This window comes from Diabrotica undecimpunctata, chromosome 9, assembly GCF_040954645.1.
Source record: "Diabrotica undecimpunctata isolate CICGRU chromosome 9, icDiaUnde3, whole genome shotgun sequence".
In the NCBI taxonomy this organism is placed as follows: Eukaryota; Metazoa; Arthropoda; class Insecta; order Coleoptera; family Chrysomelidae; genus Diabrotica; species Diabrotica undecimpunctata.
The window spans coordinates 21,408,314-21,431,647 of NC_092811.1; the positions used below are offsets into that span (position 1 = coordinate 21,408,314).

Here is a 23,334-nt window from a genome sequence, read left to right on the forward strand (position 1 = left end):
ACGAATGGCTGGCACCGTATACTGATACTATAATAGATCTTAAAAATAGGCTTTTTGAAAACGGATCTACCATTGATCACATATCCGTCCGAGACCAATATCAGAAAAAACGAAGGAGCACGACATAGACTGCCATTATGGCAGCATATGATACTGTTGAGACTTAATATATTCGGCTATGATTGAATTTGGAATACCAAAAGTATTGGTAGAATTAACTAAAATGATGTGTTTTTATGAGATTAAGCCACAATTAACTGTAATGATATTTATATTTTTAACTACAAAAATTTGACCTTTGGATTTAAACTCCGAATTATTTAATAATTTTGTTAAAAAAAGTGTATAACCGTCAAAGTTGGTTGACGAGATTATGTCATTTAAAATAGACACTGTGTTGTATCCAAGTGTTAAAATCTAAATGACCTGACGACGGACCTGTCGTCTTTGGAACGGCGCAAGCATGGCTTGGCAACAGCTTGTCGCTAAGGGAAGATAAGTAAGAAGTCCCGTTACTTCTTAACGGAAAGATGGTAAAACCAACCCTCCTCCGGCAAACGCATTCTGTTTCAATTCATCGAAGTAACAACATGTAGTATAATATCATATTAATATATTTGTAATATTTTTTATTTTCATTACAAACAATTAAGTTTTTTCATATTATAACGTTTACATAGAAGTATTAAATAGTTTAATTTACGGTCTTGTGTTCTTGACTAAAACCACGGGAAGTCCAAATAATATTTAGCAACAAGTAACTGGAAGAACTCAAGATTCCATTTTCCACTGAACAGTTACACAACACCAAGCTTTGACTGAACATATATGAGGGAGGAAATTTGCCGTATGGAATTATTAATATGTGCTATAAGCGTCTGTGTGAGAGAGTGTTAGTGTACTATGTGTTGCATATTTATTGTGTATGATTGAAGATAAGTGTCTTATGAGTTTCTTAATTCTCTATTTTTGGTGTATTCTTGTTGACTTCTTCTTTCAGCATTAGCTAACAAATTTCCTACCTTCTGCTGATGGGTTTGCCACACATTTTTCTTCATTGAGTAGGATGAGTGCTGTTTCTTTGATTTTCTCATTACCATACTTTCCATTGTACGCTGTGTTCAATGTTCTAGACACGTTTGCGTATCTCATTTGGTCAACAAATTTTATTGGATTTGGATCAATAGGTCTTCTCATATTTTTGCCATATCTTTTCCTTGAAGTTCTTAAGTTTTGAAATCTGGCCAGAGGTTGATGTAAGAAAGAACCCTGTTGAATTGAGATTCATGTTTTCTTTTTCTTCTTGGTACATAGTTCCTCTTCAAGAATTCTGCCTGGTCCTTCGATACAGCGTTGTAAAAGTAAATTACTCTCAGTTCTCTATTGGTATTTTATAAGCCGAGTGGAGCTGAGGTTTATAGATGTTAAAACCACTTATGACTTTTTAAAAACTATTTTTTAAAGGTTGTCTTGTTGGAAATTATTTTTTTAAGGTAAGGGGTTTGGAAAAAAGGAACAAAAACAATAATAAACATGGTTTATTCTAGAACTATAAATCAAAAACTGCTTCACCTACTTTTCGCACTAACTGGAGTCGTCTTATTAGGATCTACTTGTTTAGTGGGATCATATTTGTATGTTTTCACTATAGGTCCTTTGCCTGCACGTTGGAAGGATAATTCGTCCAATCTTCTTCTTTCCTCTAACGCCTTTGTGATCTTAATGTTCTCCCACGCTAAAATGTTTTAAATCAGTATTCCGATCGACTTAAATACTTTCTATTTAATATATAACTCAAAAGAGTGATAATTGGAAATATTTATTAGATTTTGTGAAAATCCTTTATTTATTTAAAATTTAGTTTTTTTTTTAATTTTTATTTACTTTACATTTAATAAAGTTTCCTATTAATGTTGCAAATTATCTACAATGTAGTTTTTGACGTGGCGAAAAAAATTGAAATTGATACTAGCACAACATAGGCGTAACATTTACTTTTTTTCCTAGGTGTAACACTGAAAAAAGTCATGGATGCCTGAATTCTTTAGCGAAATATCTGTCTAATGATGTGCCACACATGGTGTATTTCCTACTTAAAGTAAGGGTTTATATACTGGAAGGGAGTGATTGACAAATGATGTATATATCGTCTAAAGATGATAACTTTGTAATAAAAATCGACCTGTTTCAGCATTTTCCCAATATCCAATGAATATTACCAAATATCAGTTTGGACTCTTGAGTGGTCAATCCTGTATAGATTGACTTTGTAGGCTTTGCAGATCATTTTTTATTTTATATAAACTATTCAACAAAATACTAATAATTAACACATTGGCTGCCACAACCAGCGATCCTAACTAACAGATTACAATTGTGTCATTAGGACCAAATTTTGGACCGTTGCTCCAAAATAAATCGTTTTAAAGTTACAAGCAAGGAAAATAAAAAAGAACAATGATTTTAGTAATTTTTAAATATTTTAATTTTTTTATTTTTATTCCTGACCTATTTGAGAGGGATTAAAAGTCAATTATCATTACTGAAGTTATCACACAAATTTTTCTACAAAAATCCGAATGTCCCCTGTCACATCCACCTCAAAACAAGTCCGCCTTGGTCTAAGAGGTCTCCGGTAAAAACAAAAATACTGAAAATAAGAAAAAATTGTCCCGAAAGCGGAACATTTGTATACCAATTATTATTTGAACAGATAATTTTACATTAGATGTTTAATTAAAACGTAATGAATACATTTTCAATACTTACAATCCTTCAAACCTTCTTTAAAACCTTTCGGTTTCACAGGCATCTCTTCAGCTTTAAATTTACGCATCTGCTCAATTTTGAAATACTCTCTAACAGCAGGTATTCTCAAAAAACCAACTTGAACTAGCGAAATTAAATTACTAGAGGCCCAATAACAGAGTATAGCACCAGGGAAGTTGACGGTAAATGGTAATACAATCAATGGTAATCCTCTTAATACATACTTCATTAACTGCATGTTTTGGGAAGACAATTTAGCTGTATCTGTTCCTAACTATAATAAAATTAAATATTTATTAAAGAGTGAAGTAAAATTGATTTAAAATTGCATATAAACAAAAATTTAATTGTGATATGTAAAATTGAGCTACGGCAATTTGCAGTGAGACGTTGGGAGGACTTCTTTATCTGAAAACTAATACAGTAATCATCTTACTACATATTTAGTGCTGTATTACATAATTTCTGTTTATTACCGAAAAATTTTTACTTGAAAATAATATTTGTCAACTAACCTCAATAGTAGCATATAATGTTGCGCTTGTAATAATGGGCAATAGAAAATATTGATCAGGTAATGTAAGATCAGTAAACCAAAATAATCCCCCGGTGCTCAAACTGGCAACAGGAACATTTGTCATCTGACGGAGACCCATGAAAAAGGATATAAAGATGGGCATCTGAAACAGAGAGGGATTTTGTTGATACTTCTAATTAACTTTTTAAAATATCAAGTGCTTTGAACACAATTTATAATATCTAAAACATGTTGAAAAATCATAAAAATGGAAGTATTGTTGTATTCAGCATTACAGCTTAGATTTTAGACTATAAGAGAAAGAAAGGCACAAAGTTACAGTTATTTTTCTACACTTTAAATTTTACCCTTAATCAAATATTTCTATTTTGACAAACATCTCGTAATTCTTGCAAATGCTTGGCTTTGTTTACTACTTATTCTGTTATGTGTTAACAAGGTGCTGAGGCACTTAGAGAGCTCTCACCCCAGGGGAGGCTATCCCTCCTTGGTACTCAAGATGCTACCTCAAGTCTGCTACATGCAATTAGCTCCCCATTCAACACCTGGAACAATTGATATGTTCATTTGGGTTAGAGTAGCTATAGTCTAAGACATTTCGTTTTGTGGCTAATTAAACAAACTGTTCATAATTTTATTATTTATAAAGTGAATCAAGTTAATTGCAGAAGATAAATATTATATTACCTACTATACATCTCACATTATTAATAACTTCAATTAATACATTGTTTTTGTAGACTATTGCAATCCTTTTAGATAGCCACAATAGACCTTTTAGGTCAACTAGAAGGGTGATTACTTGGTATGAGCCCACTCCTATTGAGCCTAACCTAACTTAATCCCTTTAGAACACATTTAAAAGACTTTTCCCTGTACCTCAATAGAAATATAATTTATAATTCAATCAATATTATTATACTAACGACCTCACCTGTGCTAAAGGAACAATCATATTTTTGAAGGGGTTTAACCCCTTTTCTTTCATGAACATCATAAGTTCTTGCGAATATCTTGCAGCATCCATTTGGTTGCCAGTTTGCCTAGCTTCAGTCATCTTCAATTGAAGAACTTGCATCTGAGGGAGGTAGTTATTCATTTTTGCTGCGTTTCTTTGAGCCATAATCACCAAAGGGAAGAGACAAATTCTGATCACTAGTGTTCCTAAAACATATGTAAATAGATTAAATATATATATATATATATATATATATATATATATATATATATATATATATATATATATACATCCTACTATCATTTTCGCATCGATACATTATGCTTTTACCATCAATTTAGCATCGTCTTGCAAAGTAGCATCTGTATATCGACGCTACTTTACAAGACCTTAATAACTGTTTTCCCGTACTTGTTACAAGAATTTTAACCATCTCATTGATTAGAGTCTTGATACCGTGTTGGTATTTTAAAATATCCGCTTTCTCTTTTTATCCCTTACTGAGTTATATAAGTTTATTCCAGAAAATGTTTGAGTCTAAAATGATGGTACAGTGAAAATATTATATATATTTAGTTCAGGGTTTTACCGTTTACTCGCTGCCATTATATACATGAAAATGTATATCCCACTTTCATTATCAATCATTTTAGCATCAGAAATTTGGCATCGTTGTTGAATATAATATTACCCACGACGAAATAGTAAATTTAAGAATATATATATATTTTTTTCATCTACAAATCATTCTGGCATCATATTTGGTTAAAAGTAACGGGTTATGATATATTGCAACTACCTATTGTATCTTCGCTCCAATTCGTCCAGTCGCGACGTACAGCACCTCAAATGATAGGATTTAACCAATAAAATACAATAAGACAGAAAAATCAAATATAGCAGCATGTCAAAAAGGCCTTAATTATATATCTTCGTTTCTATAAGTCCAATCGTGACGTACAGTATCTCAAATGACAGGATTTAACCAATTAAAAACAATGAAATAAAAAAATTAAATACAGCAACATGTCCAAAGGGCCGTAGTCACGTATCTTCGGTCCTATTAGTCCAATCGTGACGTATAGTACCTCTAATGATAGGATTTAACATAAATAATACAATGGGATAGAAAAATCAAATGCAGAACAATGTCAAAAGGGCCTTAGTTGTGTATCTTTAGTTCTATTAGTCCAATCATGACGTGCAGTACCTCAAATGAAAGGATTTGACAAATAAAATACAATGAGGTATAAAAATTTAATGGAGTAGCATGTCAAAATGGCCTTAGTTATGTATCTTCGGTCCTATTAGTCCAATCGTGACGTACGATACCTCAAATGATAGCACTTAACCAATAGAATACAATGACATAGAAATCAAATACAACATCACGTCAAAAGGGCCTTAGTTACGTATCTTTGTTTTTAGTGGCCCAATCGTGACGTACAGTACCTCAAATGATAGGATTTAACCAATCGAATACAATAAGATAGAAAAATAAAATACATCAGCTTGTCAAAAGGGCCTTAGTTATGTATCTGCGGTCCTATTAGTCCAATCATGACGTTTCGTACCTTAAATGATAGAATTTAACTAATGTAATACAATGAGATATAAAAATTAAATAGAGTAGCTTGGCAAAAGGGCCTTAGTTATGTATCTTCGATCCTATTAGTCCAATCGTGACGTAAAGTACCTCAAATGGTACCATTTAACTAACAGAATACTACGACGTACAAATCAAATACATCAACACTAAAAGGACTATAGGTATATATCTTTGCTCCTATATATGTTATGTCAAAAGAGGCTTGGTTGCGTAAACGAATTAACGCACAGAAGTGTGTGGCATATTACGTGACAGGATTATTAGCGAATACCATACGATTACGTCATACATCTCTTTGCATACGTCCACTTTTAGTTAACTACTTAGTATGTATTCGACATACTAAGTAGTTAACTACTACTAAGCTTACTTCTTTTTCTCATTCAAACTGTTTCATAGCTAATTTTACTTCCTCTTTATAGTGCCCTGTTCACCTGTTTTGGTAATTTCGGACTATTTCATCTCTTATAACATAAAACAGTTGTTTCAGATATCTTTATCGCGTTTCCTTTTTTTTATGGATGAATATGCTGCCGTTTTCATCTCCTACTATTTCATATGGAGCTACACGATTAACAATTCCAAATCAAGAAAAGACAAATAACACTCCGAATTATATTATACAACTAATAGTCGAAAAATAAAGAGCAAGAGGTAGATAATCAGACAATTAAGATGAGCGCTACATGATGTACGCAATGCCACATTTGAATACTACATTAGTACATTGTCTAAAGAAGATCATTCACTATGGATAGCAACAAAACACTTAAAGAGACCTGATCAATACAACCCACCAATTAAGAAAGATGACGTTAGTTGAGGGAGATCAGACCAGGAAAAAATGTCAACATTTTCAGAATACCAGATAATAATAATCAAGCAATAGAACACTGAAAACTTTTGTTTTTAACTGTACGCCCGTGAATGACTTATTATTTTTTAAATAACACTTAATATTGCACTTTTTTATTGTATTTTTTTTCATCTTTCAAGATAATTCTTATAGGAATATATTTATTTATAACATACGGTCTTATGGGAACAAGAGTTGCAGTAAAAGATTTTTCTAAATATAGAATGTAAACCATATTTCCAATATATTTGTGAAAAAGAACCAGTTTATAATATTCCGGACGACGTAATAAAACCTTATTTTAGACTATTGGTCGATGAATTGAAATCATTGTTCAAGAAACGAATTATTCATGTGCAGATGTTTTACTATAAAAACATGTAAAACCAAAATCTCGATTAAAAAAATTGCAACCAGTTACTCACGATGAAACTTAACCCCATTATTGATTTTACAAGTAATAAAATGGGTCGACAAAAGACCAGTTTTAATCCTTACAACATTTAAACATAATAGTTATATCTTGGTTTAATCAGATGAAAAGAAAAATTATACACAAGTACTAAAACCACAAACTATTCTCGATTATAACTTGGTGAAAAAGAGTGTTGATTTTAGTGATTAAGTGGCTTCTTACCAAAGCCCAATACGCAAAATTCTGAAGTGGTACCGGAAAGTGGCAGTGGAATTAATATTTAATACCGCATTTAATACCGCAGTAGTAAATGCTTAGTTGCTAAATAATAGAAAACGTAAAAAAGCGACAACCTATCCTTGAGTTCAGACTGGGGTTCGCGAAGGCATTTGCAAATAAAGAAATGTTGTAACCCTCACGAACAGTTACACCCAAAAATACCATCTCAGGCAAAGCGATGTAGATAATACAAAGAGAAGAAAGTGTACAAGATGTAACAAAATTTTAAGAAGAAGCATGACTAGTAGAAAGGACGATAGAAAAGTTAAAACATACTCTGAAGAATGTGATGGCAAAACTGGAATATGTCTAGTGTGCTTCAATGGAGCACATTAAAAAACAATTTTACTTATACAGGAATTATTATTGAGTAAAAACGTATTATACCTCAAGTGGCCTTATAGTATTGGAAGTCGTAAGTTGATAGTTTTAGTAGAACATTTTAATTGTTAATTACCTCCGTAAAAGTGAGTTATAGTATTTATAAAAAGATGGATGTAAATAATATGCCTTCGACATCTAAAAAAGCTAAATGTGAATATAAACGTAGATTGACCACTGCTGAATTACAATCATTGTTAGAAGCATCTGGCGAGGACGATGTAGATTAAATGAATGGTGGAAGTGACTCTGATTGACTCTGACGAAATATTTGCACAAAGTCGTTCAGAAAAATCGAGGATTGCGTTTTGGAAAGAAACAACACAAACAGAATTTAAGACTTTTCTCGGACTTATGTTCCATATGGGGACAATTAAGATGAACCGTCTGAATGACTACTAAAAAAGTATGGGTAACTTCTATAATAGTGTTGACTTGACTAGATAATTGCTCATAGCCCATATTAAGAAATAAGCGAATAGATAATCCTCACTTGTCAAAGAAACTGAAAAAACGTGAAGTGGTCTAAAAACCAAAAAGTCCCCTATTCAAACTGGTTTTTAATAAAAAATTTAATAATATGTTAAAGTTTTTTTAATATACCCTAAAACTAAAAGCGAAAAGAATCGATTGCAAGTTACAAAATACTTGTAGAGTCATACTGTTTGGACAAGTACAGTTGTTTAAATAATCGCTTTCTGTCATAAACAAATTGAATAAATTGTAAAATATTTTTTGATCTGCTTGATATTTAGCACACTTTAATAACTCATCAATTGCCATAATTGCCTGTCGTTAGGCCAAAAACAAAGTTATTAACATTATTTATAAATTACTACAAACATAATATCATAGAGTTTACGGTTTTTTGGAATTATATTAATTATTTATGTATTTAAATTTGGTATTTTCCTAATTAAAAAGCTTTTTATGGTCTACAACTATTAGTTAAATTATTTTTCTTTAGAATGTATACAAAACGTTTTATAAGCAAAAAATTATTTTTTTTTGCCTTTTAAGATTGTTTAAAAAAACAAAGCAAAATCAACTGTACGTCTTTACGAATTTTTCGTCAGCTACCCCTCATACTATTTAGAATTTAAATTTCTGTATAAGATTTTTTTAAATTATTTAGCGAGGTTCCGTGAACTACTTTCTTATGGCATGGTCAAAGTCAAATATTATTTTTTTATGTGATTAAGCCACAATTATTGGTCGTTATTGAGATGAAAATTACATTTTTAATTAACTAATATTTAACGTTTTGATTTCCACTATTATTTTACAATAGCTTTGTTTATTGTACTAATTATGTAAACATGTGTATACACATTTTGTACAGAAAAACGTTGTTTGAGAACGATTTCCGGAATGGAAATCAAAATTTCAAACATTATCACAATCACAACCAATAATAAAGGCCTTAATCCCATAAAACCATAATATTTATCTCAAACTATTCATCGATAGCGTCGACTAAACAGATTGTAAATTAAAATTTATGTAAAATATTCCCCTACACGATTCTCTGGGCAAAAATATCTAGGTTAAATAAATATAACATCTAAACGAAGAAAAAAACCTGTTGAGACTGCAACTTGTGAGCAGGTAGTTTCAATGTCGTTATTCGAACTTGACCCAAACAACCGATCGATATTTAGGTATCTAAAATATTATTTTAAGGATTAATACCGGCAACATCTACTGGCTCTAAAATGATGCCAAATACAGTGATTTTACCGCTCGATGTTAAAACGTAGGTTTGATGTAAAAATTAAATATATAAAAAAAATCGGAATATTAAAAAACCGACAACAGTGCCAAGCCTACAAGGGTGCCCTAAACGAACATACACAATTTATAAATAGAAAATGATAGCAATTCTTGGTGATGCTAAATTACTGCAACGTGAAAAGAGTTCTAAAGGATAGCGGGATGTATATATATATATATATATATATATATATATATATATATATATATATATATATATATATATATATATATAGTTATTTATAACATACCTATAGCTATTGCTGCCCACCATTCCATACCCATTGTTACATGCAAATATTCAAAGCAATTCTGTACTATTCCTACAGGACTGTAACCTCCCAAACCTAAAGACGCGAAAGTTGGTTCTCCTAGAGCATTCAACTGATTCAACACTTCCCCAGTTGATTCAACTACTTCAGGAACTACAGGTGGCTCTGGTATGGCCTCTATTATAGGTTCAACTTTAACTTCTGTAACACTAGATACTGCATTAATATTGCTGTCAAGCGTTGGTACATCTGTTACTGTTGGATTGGTGGATCCTACTGCTGCAACTCCTGCAGTGGACCATGCTAATGGTTTATTTTGGGAAATATGCTTTTGGAGATTGCTACATAGTTTTTGGATTTCTTTGTGTAATAGTTTTGGATTTTTAGTCTAAAATCATAAATTATGTTCAATTACTTAATAAACCAGAAAAACTTTTAGAAGTTATCTTATGAAGTTAATTCTTATTTTCCATACTATTATTTAATCATAAATTGCCGCATTGGAACAAAACCATTAGATTACAGGTTAATATTTGGCCAGTAGACTACATAGCAATAATAATAATTAACATGTTGAGGGTCATGGTCTCATCATTTATTCCAAAAAAGTATAATGGCCTATGATAGACCTTTTTATTTGTGTATGGTGGCCTTATTATTGCAAAATTGAATTTTTTTGTGATATGAAGGTGTTATTCCAAGGTAGATATATGTTTAAATCACCACTGTAATTAAGGTAATTAAATAGGTGAAATTCGTCAAACTTAGACAGTATGCATCTTCAAGGAATTTATTTTATAATATAACAAATGGAGACTAAATGGATTAACTACCACGTAAAAGAGTAAAGTGATTAATAAACAGTAATCATTTATAAATATTAAATAGTTGTATAAATATAACAATACCATACCTTCCTGTTAATGTCATTCCGCTGATCTGCAATATTGGTGGAAAAAACACTAATGGCCTCAGAAGAATTATTTGATTTAATTTTCGCAATGTTTTTCTAGAATAATTACAATATAATATAATAACAGCCCAATAATGGTACTTATAGTACATTATACAGTGATTACTTAAAACAAAAATATTTTTTAATAGGCTATACTGATTACACTGTAATTCAAAAGCAAAATTGAATGCACAACTTACCAATATTTTGTTCCAAAAGCTGGATGTATTCTTTACATTCTTACTTTGCAAACATATTTGAACGACTTCCTTATAATCATTTTTCAAGTTCTAAAAAGTGTGTGTAAATAACTGAAAAGTATTTTGAATATTATAACTTACCAATGAATTTTTAATTGATTTTGTTAATTTCTGACAGGAAGCTATAGAACAATATCGAGACATTGTACAAATTAGTGTTATTTAATTTAATTTTTACATTAAATCATTAACAAATACAGTCATATAAGATATAACCTAAATAAAATTTAAAAGAATTTCCTCTTCTTTTTCAATTTTCCACTGAGTTTATTAAGCTAGTGTCAAAACAGAAAAAAAATTGTAATCTTAATAACTCCAAAAAGAATATAAGTAATATTTTTGTTACATTATACTTAAAACATATTACTTTATTCTACTTTAGTGATTTATGTAACAAATTATCTTAATTTTCCATGTAAGTTTATCCTCCACACGTCCTCTTATAGACAACCAATTCTACAGAAAATTTCACGAAATCAATTCTTTTATATATAAAAGAGCTAAAATAATATGAAAAGCAAGCAACACATTTTAGAGCATTCTGAAAATAATATTAAACATAAATGGGTACATCAGTTCTTAATATTTTCTACAAACATTCTAATAGGGATTCTAGGGATAGAGAAAAGAATTGAAAGAATTAATGAATGAATAAAAGTTCTTATTAGTTTTTATTGCATCCCTTACTTAATTTCTCACTCTATATTCCTGAAAAATATTCTGACTATAGCTATGAGACAAGATGAAAAAACAAGAAAAACTATTAAAATCAAAATGACATTGATATAAATAATAAAGGATTAAAGAAATAATTTTGACAGTTTACTTTTAGTTGAGTATTTTTCTATTTGTAATATAAGATGGATACCGAACACAAGAAACCTTCTCTCGAAGACAAAGAAGTAGACAGTCTTTTCAATTTATCATCTTCCCATTTAGTAAATCTGTTCGTCAAAGAGGCCATAAATAATGTTTTTGATGAATGTCTACAGCAACTTAATATATTAAGACATTTAAATATGCACAATACCATTGAACTGGATCGCGATGTTGTTAAATATGAAACTCTTCGTGACAGGTATATAATTCAACTTATACCTAATAAAAACTATTTTTAAAGCATAGTCTATAATAGGGCATCAATTTGGATAGTATTTATAACGTTTATTTTATAAACTTTAAAACCAGTACAAAAATATTCCAGGCGCATCTGTCCTGATGGAACTTCCTTGTAGCTGTTCTTGTTGCTGTCTTTGCAACGCCGCAGAAGGGTTCCGGTCCAATGAATGGCATTGATGAGCCTTGTTTGGCCATTTTATCTACTTTTTCATTGCCCTTTTGACCCTCGTGCTACGGTACCCAGGCTACCGCAACCTTGCTACGGTCTCCTAGTTTATTAAGGGGACACACACAATCCCATACTAGTAGAGAATTGACCTCTACAGAATAGAATGCCTTAAGCGCTGCCTGACTATCTCTGAAGATGACAACTGAACGGAACGTTCTTTCCTGCCTTTCTATTTTTTCCACGCAGTGATGGATTGCCGTTATTTCTGCTTGGAAAAGTGTCACCTCCTTAGATATACTTACCGGGAAATGTATCCCTTGATTTGTCCCCTTTACCCAGAGTGGATATTCCTGTCCGGTTCTGTAGGGATGCCCTCATCCATCTAAATATTACTGCAGGTGCGCCTCGTCTACTCATAGTAACTGTCTGGAAGTAACATTGTTAAATGCCTCTTCTATTGCTAAAAGCAGGTATTGCTATTTCTTTGTCTTCCATTGACTTTGAGATAAACCTATTTAGATCATCCAACGCAAAGTCTGTAGATTTACTAGGTTGGTATGCATATTGACGATTGCTTAGAGCATTATCTTTTAGCACTTCGTCTCTGATGTACCTATCAAGAAGCCTTTCCAGCGTTTTTAATAGAAAAGATGATAGGCTTATCGGTCTATATGACTTTGGTGTTAGGTCTGATACTTAACCTACCTTAGACAAGTATATGACTTTAACCTTTTGCCATATTTCCGGTACGACCCTCCATGCTAAACTGGCTTTGAGGAGCTTGCATAGGTGTGGTATCAATACCTCTAATCCCATATGTAACAGTATTGGATATATGCCATATGTCCCTGGAGACTTATATGGCCGAGACTTATTTATATCCCATCTAATTCTGTTTGGTCTTGTGATTACTGTGGCTATTTCCCAATCTGTAGACATTGGCCTACTCAGCTTTGATCTATTGTATGTTGTTTTGCCTATCTGCATCGTCCAGAATTGTTGAGCCCGGAAAGTGTGTATATATCAGTTCTCTAAGATTTTCCTCTTTGGTGTCCGTAAATTTGTCATTAGCTTTCTTTAGGAAACCTACTTCTTTAGTTGTACCACCATCGTTTGCCAGGACTTTATGGATTCGAGAACATACTGAGATATCTGTAATTTTCTCGCAAAACTCTCTCCATGAATTCCTTTTAGCTTTCCGAATTTCTTTTTTGTATAGCGTTAGCTTATACCTGTAGGCATCCCTGTCTTGGCTACTTTTGGCTTTGTTATACAGGCTTCAGACTTCCGACCTCATCCTCTTTAAGCCATTGTTCCACCAGACTGTATTACTGCCCATACTTTTCCTTGTTTTTTCTGGATAGTTTTTCTGGTAAGCCGCCATAATAGCTTCCCTTACCGTTTCTGCCTCCGAATCTATAACCTCTAGGTCTTTAAACAAGATCATACTTTCCCCGAGATTTTTACTGAGGGACTCCCTATATCCTACCCAGTTTGTGTCTCTAGGATTTCTGTATTTAATTTCCGTTGAAAAAATATCAAGGTCAAATCGTATATGTCTGTGATCCGAACATGAGGGTTCGTCAGACACAACCTAATTTGTTAATATATTACTTATCTTGCCTGTACATAGTGTTAAATCTAACACTTCTTTGCGTGCCTTAGTGACAAAAGTTGGCTTATTTCCTATATTAGATATAACCAAACCTTCAGATAAGATGAAATTCAAAATAGACTCACCCCTTGCATTGTTGCTTGTGCCGCCCCATATGGTGTTCTGTGTGCACCGTGGTACATTAGTAACAAAATCTTGCATGACGACTCTGGTATACAGTTCGTTGCAGAAGAAATCAGCAGACTAACAAGAAACTATCCAGAACACCTGCCAGCCCACCCCAACAAGGAAGCAAGACAACTACACCTTTAACCAGTAGTCAGACGAAGATTGAAGAGACACTGGCCAACAGACTTCATTCTTTAATTGCAGCTTTAATTTTAATTTCACTTTCAATATCATTTTTAAATTTAATCCAACATTAATTTAGTTTATTAGTGTGAGTATTGGGAGTGTTATTGGTGAGTAATTTCTCCTCTACAATATCAGTATCTACAATATTCACATTTACTAATACCTCTCAACAGCAGATTGTAAATTTGCAAATTTAATTCAAACAAAACAAGCATATTTGATCAATTTTCACGAAGGTTCTTCCATGAATTAAGATCATTACTTACTGACCATTTCTAGGACAAGTTTTAAAAATCTGTCAAACCTATTCGTATAAAATATTGTACAATATAATAGTTACTTTCGCTGACAATACGGTGGCCAGGAGGCGTCAGATGTCAGATGTCTATGCGGACTTTAATATCATAATCTGTATTACTAGTTTCTTATAATTTTTAGATACACAGGAATCGAGGACCATGCACAAACACGGATCCCTTTCATGAGTACTAATTACGATAAAATGGTTATTGATATTAATACATTTTCGAATATAATTAAAGAAACCTCCACAGAACTACGCGACAACGGTACTACCAAGATATTAGAGACATGTATCAATGCCCTTAGGAACATGATGTTGGACGATGAAAAACTAGTAGAAGATAAATCAAATAATTTGAAGGTAATTAAGGAGTTAAGAAAACAGTATAATAATGAGACTTTCGATAATATACGTACTATAGAGGAAACTAACGAAAAAATTAAGAAGCTGGCGTTTGATGTTGAAAGCGCTATAGGTAATATTTCTTTTGTTATATAGTAGTTTATATCGTTATATAGTAGTATACACGTATCACGTATATCTTAATTCTAAACTCTCTTTCTCTCTTCATTTCTGGTACTTGATGGTAACATCTTTGTATTAGATCCTGTCCTTTTATTAACCTCCACTAAGAAGTCTTGTACTTTATAACAGCCAGCAACTTTTATAAGAAATTTAAGGGTTTTTACTGACTACAAACATCAGTTCTACAAAAGATACAGATTTTAGTTTTAGTATCGGGTAAAATTAATTATACCTACAACTAGCCCTATCTCATAAAATTAGACATCCTTATCTTGTTACTTATTGGTTTACATACTGGTTTTAAAATCCCGTGTGGATCCTAGAATAGAGTTAGAAATAATCCACAATACCACCTATTTGGGCGCCAATGTTAGCGATAACTGAGATATAAGCAAAGAAATGAGAATTCGCATTGAAAAAGCCAGATCTGCCTTCTATAACCTAAAGAAAATTCTCATTAATAGAGATATTACATTAAACCTTAAAATCAGATTAATACGCTGCTATATATTCTCCACATTACTGTATGGCATGGAGAGCTGGACTCTTACGGAGTCTCTCTCAACTCAAATGAAAAAACTTGAGGCCTTTGAGATGTGGATTTACCGACGAATATTAAGGATAAGTTGATAAATTACACATGAAATAAAATTTTACACATAATGAAAAAGAGTACAGAAGTAACAAAAACAATAAAAAATTTAAAGTTACGATATTTCGGCCATGTAATGAGACATCCAGAGAGGTATAACCTTCCACACCTCATAATACAGGGCAAGATCATCGGAAGAGGAGCCCCAGGCAGAAGAAAAACATCCTGGCGCCAAAATCTCCGAGAGCGGTATCAAGAGCCATCCGCTAATATGTTACGAGATGATTAACTTGCCAAAAGAGCATTAATTACAAAACTTGTGGTCCAGAGCCAACCGTGAAAGTTCCAAAAAGCATTGTTAGTGACAAAAAAAAACTGAAACCATGAAAAAGGCAACCTAACTTTTACTGGGAAAATGTATGCGGTTAAAGCGCTCTTCCGATAACATGGGTCTTAAAGCTATAAGTTGCTGTATCATATTAAACGTTCCAAAAACTGCTGAAAAATTTAGAGATGTTAATGTTATGTTTATTACGTTTATGTATATACCAAAAAACTTATTGACTGTTTTGGTTATTATATTTGTTGTTAAATACATATTAAAATGTCAAAAGAAAAAATACATATACAATACATCTACTAGCTCTAAAAACTATATATGAGCACAACCTTCTAACTTTTCTAATCGTCTATTTTACTGTCTTTTTTCTAAGCCCACCTTCATACTTCCTGATATTGATAACCTTATTACCTAATCTTTATAACCTAACCTAACCTAACCTAACCTTATTTCATGTCCAAACTGTTGTTTTTTAATGAAAAAGACAGTCAAGATTTGATTTCACGTACAAAGCGTCTATGTATCTGTTTATACGTATTTCGCCTTAATAAGGCTCATCAGAACAGATATTCATAGGCGTTCTCAACGTGAAAAATAAATCTTTCCTGTCTTTAAGAAGCAACACTAAAATGGTTTCGAAACGGACGCAATAGCGACATCTGATAATAAATCCGTAAAATAGTTTCGAAACACAATTCAGATTTCTGCCTTAATCTGAGCCTTCTAAAAATTGCAAGACAAAGCAGACGTTGATAAAGATATTATTTGTTGGTTATTATCTGATTTATCTGTTGTTTTTTAGTGTATGGTCGTCTAGAAACTAAGTACTTTATCAATTGGGAGATCATTCGCGTAGAACAAAACCGAATTACTTGCAAAGAACGTGAACAAAAATTTTGGAACATTTCAAAAGAAGGCAGAGACAAAATTGAGCTAGAGAAAAAATGCCATTATCAATTCAACAAATATATAGACGAGGATAGGGTGGTAACTGAATATTATTACCCATTATTTATTTATTTATTTTTTACTTTTTTTTTATTTTTACGCACAACAGACCCCAGGGCATTTTTTTTAAAACATATTCCTAATATTAACTAATTACAATTATGTTAAACAAAACTTTAACTTAAATATGTATATACTATATTCTTAGATACTCTAAAGGACCTGGTGTACAATATTTCTCCATTCGCTTCTATTTTGTGCTTTTCTTTTCCAGTCCCTCACCTTCACGTGTTTAAGGACTTCCTCCACTTTACTAATCCACCTCGTTCTGGGTCTACCTCTTCTTTTGGGGTTGATTAATTTTCTGGTTATTACTAGTTTAGGCATTCTGTTTGTTGCCATTCTTTCCACATGTCTCAACCATCTGATTCTTTGTGCCTTGACGAACTTGCTAATGGTAGGTTCTTTGTATAAAGCCATTAATTCATTGTTGGTTCTTCTCTCCCAACCATCCTCTGTCTTCCGTCCTCCGTATATGCGTCTCAATATTTTCCTTTCCCATCTTTCCAGAGTGTCCTCTTCCTTCTTATTTAATGTCCATGTCTCACCGGCATATGTTACTGTGTGTCGAATTACTGTTTTATATATTCTGAGTTTACCTTGTCTAGAAACGTATTTTGAGTTCAGTAGGCCCCTTAAACTACCTAATTTTTTATTCCCTTTTGCTATTCTGGCTTCGAGCTCCCATTTCTCTTTTCCATTTTCATCGAAAACTACACCCAGGTATTCAAATTTATCCACCCTTTTAAAACTATAGCTTTTACCACTTACAGACCTCAAATTAAAGTCTTCTTTTTTCCCTTCTTTTCCTCCCATGTTCATATATTTGGTTTTGTCAACATTTAGTTCCAATCTGAATTTCTGTGCTTCTTCGATGATTTTCTTCACAACTCTTCTTAATTCTTTCTCGGTTTTTGCTACGATCGTTAGATCGTCAGCAAATGCCAAGCACTGGTGCTCATTTTTCATGATTGTTTCTTCCACTTTCAAGCTGCATTTTCTGATTACAGTTTCTAACACTAAGTTGAATAATGTAGTGGATAAAGGATCTCCCTGTCTCAAGCCTTTTGCAACCGTAAATTCATCTGATATGTGACCCTGCCAAGCAATTTCACACGTAGAGTTATTTAGTGTCATTTTAACTAGCCGGATCAGTTTCTTTGATATACCCAAATGTTCCACTGCTCGATACATTTTGACTCTATCGACTCTATCATATGTTTGTCTAAAATCCACAAACAAAACATGCAGGGGAACTTTACCTTCATAACAAGTCGTTTGTATCTCCTTTAATGAGAAGATTTGGTCTACAGTAGATCTGTATTTTCTAAAGCCGGCCTCATACTGATATTATTACCTATAATTGTATTAAAAGTTCTCTGAAGAGAGAAATATTTTATTCTCTTTAAGGTTTACCACTTTATGGTAATAGCATTAGCTAATATTTTCAATCTTTACTTACCTTCAAAATGTTTCACTGAAACAGTAAAGAATTTTCGTCCTTTTCAAAAGTTTCTGATCTTCTTCGGGCTTTTTTGTATGTAATTCTAAATATTTGAATACGTGTTTTAAGTAATAAAGTTGTTTCAGATTACCTATATTTTCTACACGACGTTATCATCTTCACACTACACGATTTTCATTTCTATTATTACTTAACAGACAAGCAATAGTATAATTTGAAATTAAACTTTGGTTTTCTGATATGGGACTTTTAAGGTACATCTAAAGTTTATCTTATGGTTTTGAAGATTTATTACTGAGCCCATATTTTTAGTGACTTCCTATAATATACTTCTTCCTCTTCTTTTGGAGCTCTATATACTAAAATTAGAACAGCAATTAGATAGACAGCATATTAACATGGCTTCTGCCTAAGGATGACATACCAAGACGTAGAGTTTTCCATTTTTTTTTTTAATTTTTACTAAAAACATATTGGGAAAATTTTGTCTTGAGTTTGTTCGTACTTCAAGTAATTCGTTCATGTGCAATACAAGAAACCTCAGTCACTACTACGATTTTACACGACTGGCATTTCTGAACAATGATATTATTGAATTTACAGGTACATATTTACATTTTGATTACATAAATCAAATTGATTTAATAAGAGATTAAATAAAATGAGATTGTTGTCGAAGGATAGTTTTAACTTTCGGCCTCCAGCCAGTATTTTTCGTTTTTAGATTTAAATGGTTTATTTACTTGATTACTTATCCTTTTCATGTCAATTTATTGTCCATCAATCTGAATCAAGAATATTGATAAAGAACTCTCGGAAAATTTGATGAAACGCAATAAACGGACGATTATAAAGGTCACTGAAATGGTGACTGGACATTGTCATTTGAGAAAGCACTTTCACCTACACAAAACAGATAAGCGGAATGAACTATGGAGCAGAAAATACGAAATGGAAGAAGAGACTGCCATACACGTCCTATACCAGTGGAAAGTGCTACGTAATATGAGGCAATAATTCACTAGTCAATTGAGGCTTGAACCAGAAAAGATCCTTAAACTGCCAGTGAGGAAACTAAGATCACTGTTTCATAACTTTGTTTCAAAACGAGATTTCCACTATAGAAGGCATAAAGAGTTTCAAGTTTTCAACAATTTCAATAATTTCAAAGTTACTTTTTCTCATCTAAGCTAGACCATTGTTTGTTTTTAGAATTGCTTGGAAAGCATAAACTACTGGGTTCAAAGATACGACAATGAAATAGAAAATCGAGAAGCGGAGATGCTTCAAATGAAAACTAAACTAGAAGCGATGTCTATAACTCACAAAAATGTTCTACAGGAACACAAGAAACGACAGAAGGAGATGGCCGAGTGGAAGGCTTACAAAAAGGAGATGCACAAGAAAAAAGCACGTGAAGCTGATGTTAAATGGGCATCATTGATTGTTCAGGTAAGTATTCTTATTCTTTTAGCTTCTTAATTCTATTAGGATATAGTCATTACATCTCATTCTACATTGAGCTATGTTTCTTCTTTTGATTGGTGGCTTATCTTAAATTGTTTAAACTATTCTATTCTCTGCTATGCTAATAATGTGATCATTGTATTCTTCTCTTCATGAGATTGCTCTTCTGATTGTACTCAATCATTTACGTTGTCTCTTTTATACTTGTTTTTGGTATTGTTAATATTGTTCTGAAGCTATTTTCTTGTGGCATTTTAAATTAATTAATATTTAAATGGGAATAAGCCACAATTAAAGGTTAAAATACATTTATTGACGTTTCAATTTCCACTTCGGAAATCGTTCTCAAATTTTGTTTTTGTTACTTAGTGAAAAATTCTTCTAATAATTTAATTTTATCTGACTCATCTATATTGACAATTCAGACATACATTATACATTTTAAAGTAGACGATTTTAAAATGATATTGCCAATATTGTTGAGTTGCGTTCCTGGGATGACTTTACTTATAAGATAGTTCATTCGATTACATGAAATCAACTTTAACGTGAGAATATCCGTCAGAAAAAATCATAACATGTAATTCGTCTTTAAAAAGACAAATACATGCCATGATGACAGTAAAATTCTCCCGTTAGTGATTCCATAGTAAATTATGAGGGAAAAACCAGGAAAAAACCTCATAATACTATCCCGACATGGTAAGTATTTTATCTTGCATTTAGTTTACCTTCAATAAATACCAAATTCCGATTTTATATGTTTGTTATTTAAAAAATATAAATGATGTATTCTCTATATGTTACTGACTTACCAATACTGGTATTTTCCTTTTAATAACTTCCTCTTTCAATATGGGTAACCAGATCCTACTACATTCTGCCGAGGAATTCGCGACGCAATTGGTCTCATTTAGCATAATTAGAGCCGCTTCTTTGATTTTTCTCTTTTTACCATCAGTTTCTTTTAGGACTATATTTGAATCATTCCATTGAACCCTATGTTCATTATCCCATGCATGTTTACATATTTGAGATCTATCAAATTCTCTATTTTTAATATAGGATTGATGTTCACTTATTCTAACATTTAATGGCCTTGATGTTTCACCTAAATAAAACTGATCGCATTCACAAGGTATTTTATAAATGCAATTCTTTGTCCTTTCTTGTTCATTGTTAGGTTTGGTTTTGGACAAAATAGATCTCAACGTGTTTGTTGTTTTGAATGTTGTTGAAATGTTGAATTTATTTCCTATCCTTTTAAGCTTTTCCGATAATCCTTTTATGTATGGTATTGTTATTTTCCTCGTATTATTCCTTGTATATGCTGTAGGATCTCGTTCTAAGTTGTTTTGTTCTATTCGATCGATTGTTGAAAATTCCTTATTTATAAACGATAAAGGATAATAATTTTTTAATAAAACAGTTGTTAACAAATGTTTCTCCTCCAAGAACGAATTTTCGTTAGAACAAGTAATTTTGGCTCTATCGTATAAGGATTTAATGATTCCCTCATAATTTACTATGGAATCACTAACGGGAGAATTTTACTGTCATCATGGCATGTATTTGTCTTTTTAAAGACGAATTACATGTTATGATTTTTTCTGACGGATATTCTCACGTTAAAGTTGATTTCATGTAATCGAATGAACTATCTTATAAGTAAAGTCGTCCCAGGAACGCAACTCAACAATATTGGCAATATCATTTTAAAGTCGTCTACTTTAAAATGTATAATGTATGTCTGAATTGTCAATATAGATGAGTCAGATAAAATTAAATTATTAGAAGAATTTTTCACTAAGTAACAAAAACAAAATTTGTTTAATTTACTAATGTTTGTATTTTGAGAACGATTTCCGAAGTGGAAATTGAAACGTCAATAAATGTATTTTAACCTTTAATTGTGGCTTATTCCCATTTAAATATTAATTAATTTGGTATTGTTGATATACAGATCTGTCCATCAGTGTCTTTTCTGTAATTCTTCTTAGAACTCTCATTTCAATTGTTTCTTGGCATCTTCGTGCGTTAGTGTCTGGTCTCGTTTCAGCGATGTATGTCATGATAAGCCGAAAAACATTTATGATCGTTTTCATTTCTAAGTTTAAATATTTGTTTCAATATATTGTATCGTTAAGGCATTTTGCTATTATATTTGCTTTTGCCACTTGTCTCTTGAGGTTTTCCTCGATATAGTTCATAAATTGATATTGATATATTTTGATATTAGCCATCATTAGCCTTCAATTTGAGATGATGTACCATTCACTGTAAGTCTTCCTCATTTTTCTCTTCATGAAATATTATTTTGATTTCCTTATTTCCTCTTCTCTCTAGCAATACAACCCAATTATTCATCGCTGACTTAACAATCGCCACTTGCAAAATTTCTATCCCATTATTAGTTCCTCTTATAGTTCAATATTAAGATCGCGTAAATCTGCTGCAATATTATATCTCGACTGTATTCTTGGTCTCCCTAGTGGTTGCTTTCCTTTCGAGTTTTCTCCCAGACCAGCTTTACGGACAAGCTGTCTCTTGATATTACCTGCGTATCATATTTTAATCTTCCCGTTTGATATCGTCTGTTCACAGCTGGACATAGATCTTCTTCATAATTTTTCACCTGTTTCGATCTTGTACCTCTTGCTGCCAATTCCTATGACAACATGTTGATCGTCAGTCCAAAGTGTTGGTGAATGACCTCTGCTTCTTCTTCTTCTTATGCCGTCCCCATTAACGGAGGTTAGCGACCACATTTTTAAAAGCTTCTCTGTCTTTTGCAACGTGGAATAATTATAATAACCTCTGCTTCGGTAGGCATCATCTCTTGATTTCCATTTCAGTATCCGCTTTGTGGGTCTGTTATCTGTATCATTCGAGCCATGTGACCTGCCCAGTTCCACGTCAGTGTTGATATTCCCTCTACAGCATCAGCCACTCCTGATCTTCGGCGTAGCTGGCGGTTTTCCGCCAGTCTAGTCTTTTCAGAGCTTTAGAAGATCAATTTTGTTCAGAAATATGCATAATAAACGGATTAGTTTGAGGGGAAAAAAGGAAACTATAATAAAAGCAAATGAAATTATCGAAATAACTTTTTTATATAACAATTTACCGATAATTTAAGCAAATTTTGTATATTTTAGACTTGGTGGCGAGCAATTATGACTATTAAGGGCATAGGTCCTTATAAACCAAAGAAACATAAAAAGAAAAATGATGAAGATTAAATGATTAGTGAATAAAATCGTACATATACCTTTATTTTTATAAGTTTTATGTAATATATCTTATTATTTCTA

General features: G+C 32.1%; 2 protein-coding genes across 2 annotated transcripts; one reads left to right on the forward strand and one right to left on the reverse strand.

The window, feature by feature from the left end:
• Positions 1-1,523: 1,523 nt before the first annotated feature.
• OXA1L (OXA1L mitochondrial inner membrane protein) lies at positions 1,524-11,306 on the reverse strand. The gene is made up of 8 exons (XM_072542941.1): positions 11,147-11,306; positions 11,006-11,095; positions 10,764-10,859; positions 9,830-10,238; positions 4,242-4,471; positions 3,285-3,449; positions 2,770-3,043; positions 1,524-1,735 (listed from the first exon to the last, which is right to left on the reverse strand). Exons 1-8 carry the CDS (start codon positions 11,207-11,209, stop codon positions 1,569-1,571), a joined length of 1,494 nt encoding a protein of 497 aa, XP_072399042.1. The 5' UTR covers positions 11,210-11,306; the 3' UTR covers positions 1,524-1,568.
• A 552-nt stretch (positions 11,307-11,858) lies between these two features.
• Positions 11,859-23,334, forward strand: LOC140451379 (dynein regulatory complex protein 9-like). The gene is made up of 5 exons (XM_072545149.1): positions 11,859-12,143; positions 14,761-15,101; positions 16,886-17,070; positions 19,769-20,008; positions 23,179-23,334. The coding sequence occupies exons 1-5, from the start codon at positions 11,926-11,928 to the stop codon at positions 23,260-23,262; spliced, it is 1,068 nt and encodes a 355-aa protein (XP_072401250.1). The 5' UTR covers positions 11,859-11,925; the 3' UTR covers positions 23,263-23,334.

Excerpts from the sequence above, each read along its gene's own strand:
- LOC140451379 (XM_072545149.1), top strand. The coding sequence starts at position 11,926 with ATGGATACCGAACACAAGAAACCTTCTCTCGAAGACAAAGAAGTAGAC. Across the intron at positions 12,144-14,760 it reads TATGAAACTCTTCGTGACAG|ATACACAGGAATCGAGGACC; the intron begins GTATATAATTCA and ends TATAATTTTTAG. Across the intron at positions 15,102-16,885 it reads TGATGTTGAAAGCGCTATAG|TGTATGGTCGTCTAGAAACT; the intron begins GTAATATTTCTT and ends GTTGTTTTTTAG.
- OXA1L (XM_072542941.1), bottom strand. The coding sequence starts at position 11,209 with ATGTCTCGATATTGTTCTATAGCTTCCTGTCAGAAATTAACAAAATCA. Across the intron at positions 10,860-11,005 it reads GCTTTTGGAACAAAATATTG|AAAAACATTGCGAAAATTAA; the intron begins GTAAGTTGTGCA and ends TAATTATTCTAG. Across the intron at positions 1,736-2,769 it reads TAAAGAAGGTTTGAAGGATT|CGTGGGAGAACATTAAGATC; the intron begins GTAAGTATTGAA and ends AAAACATTTTAG.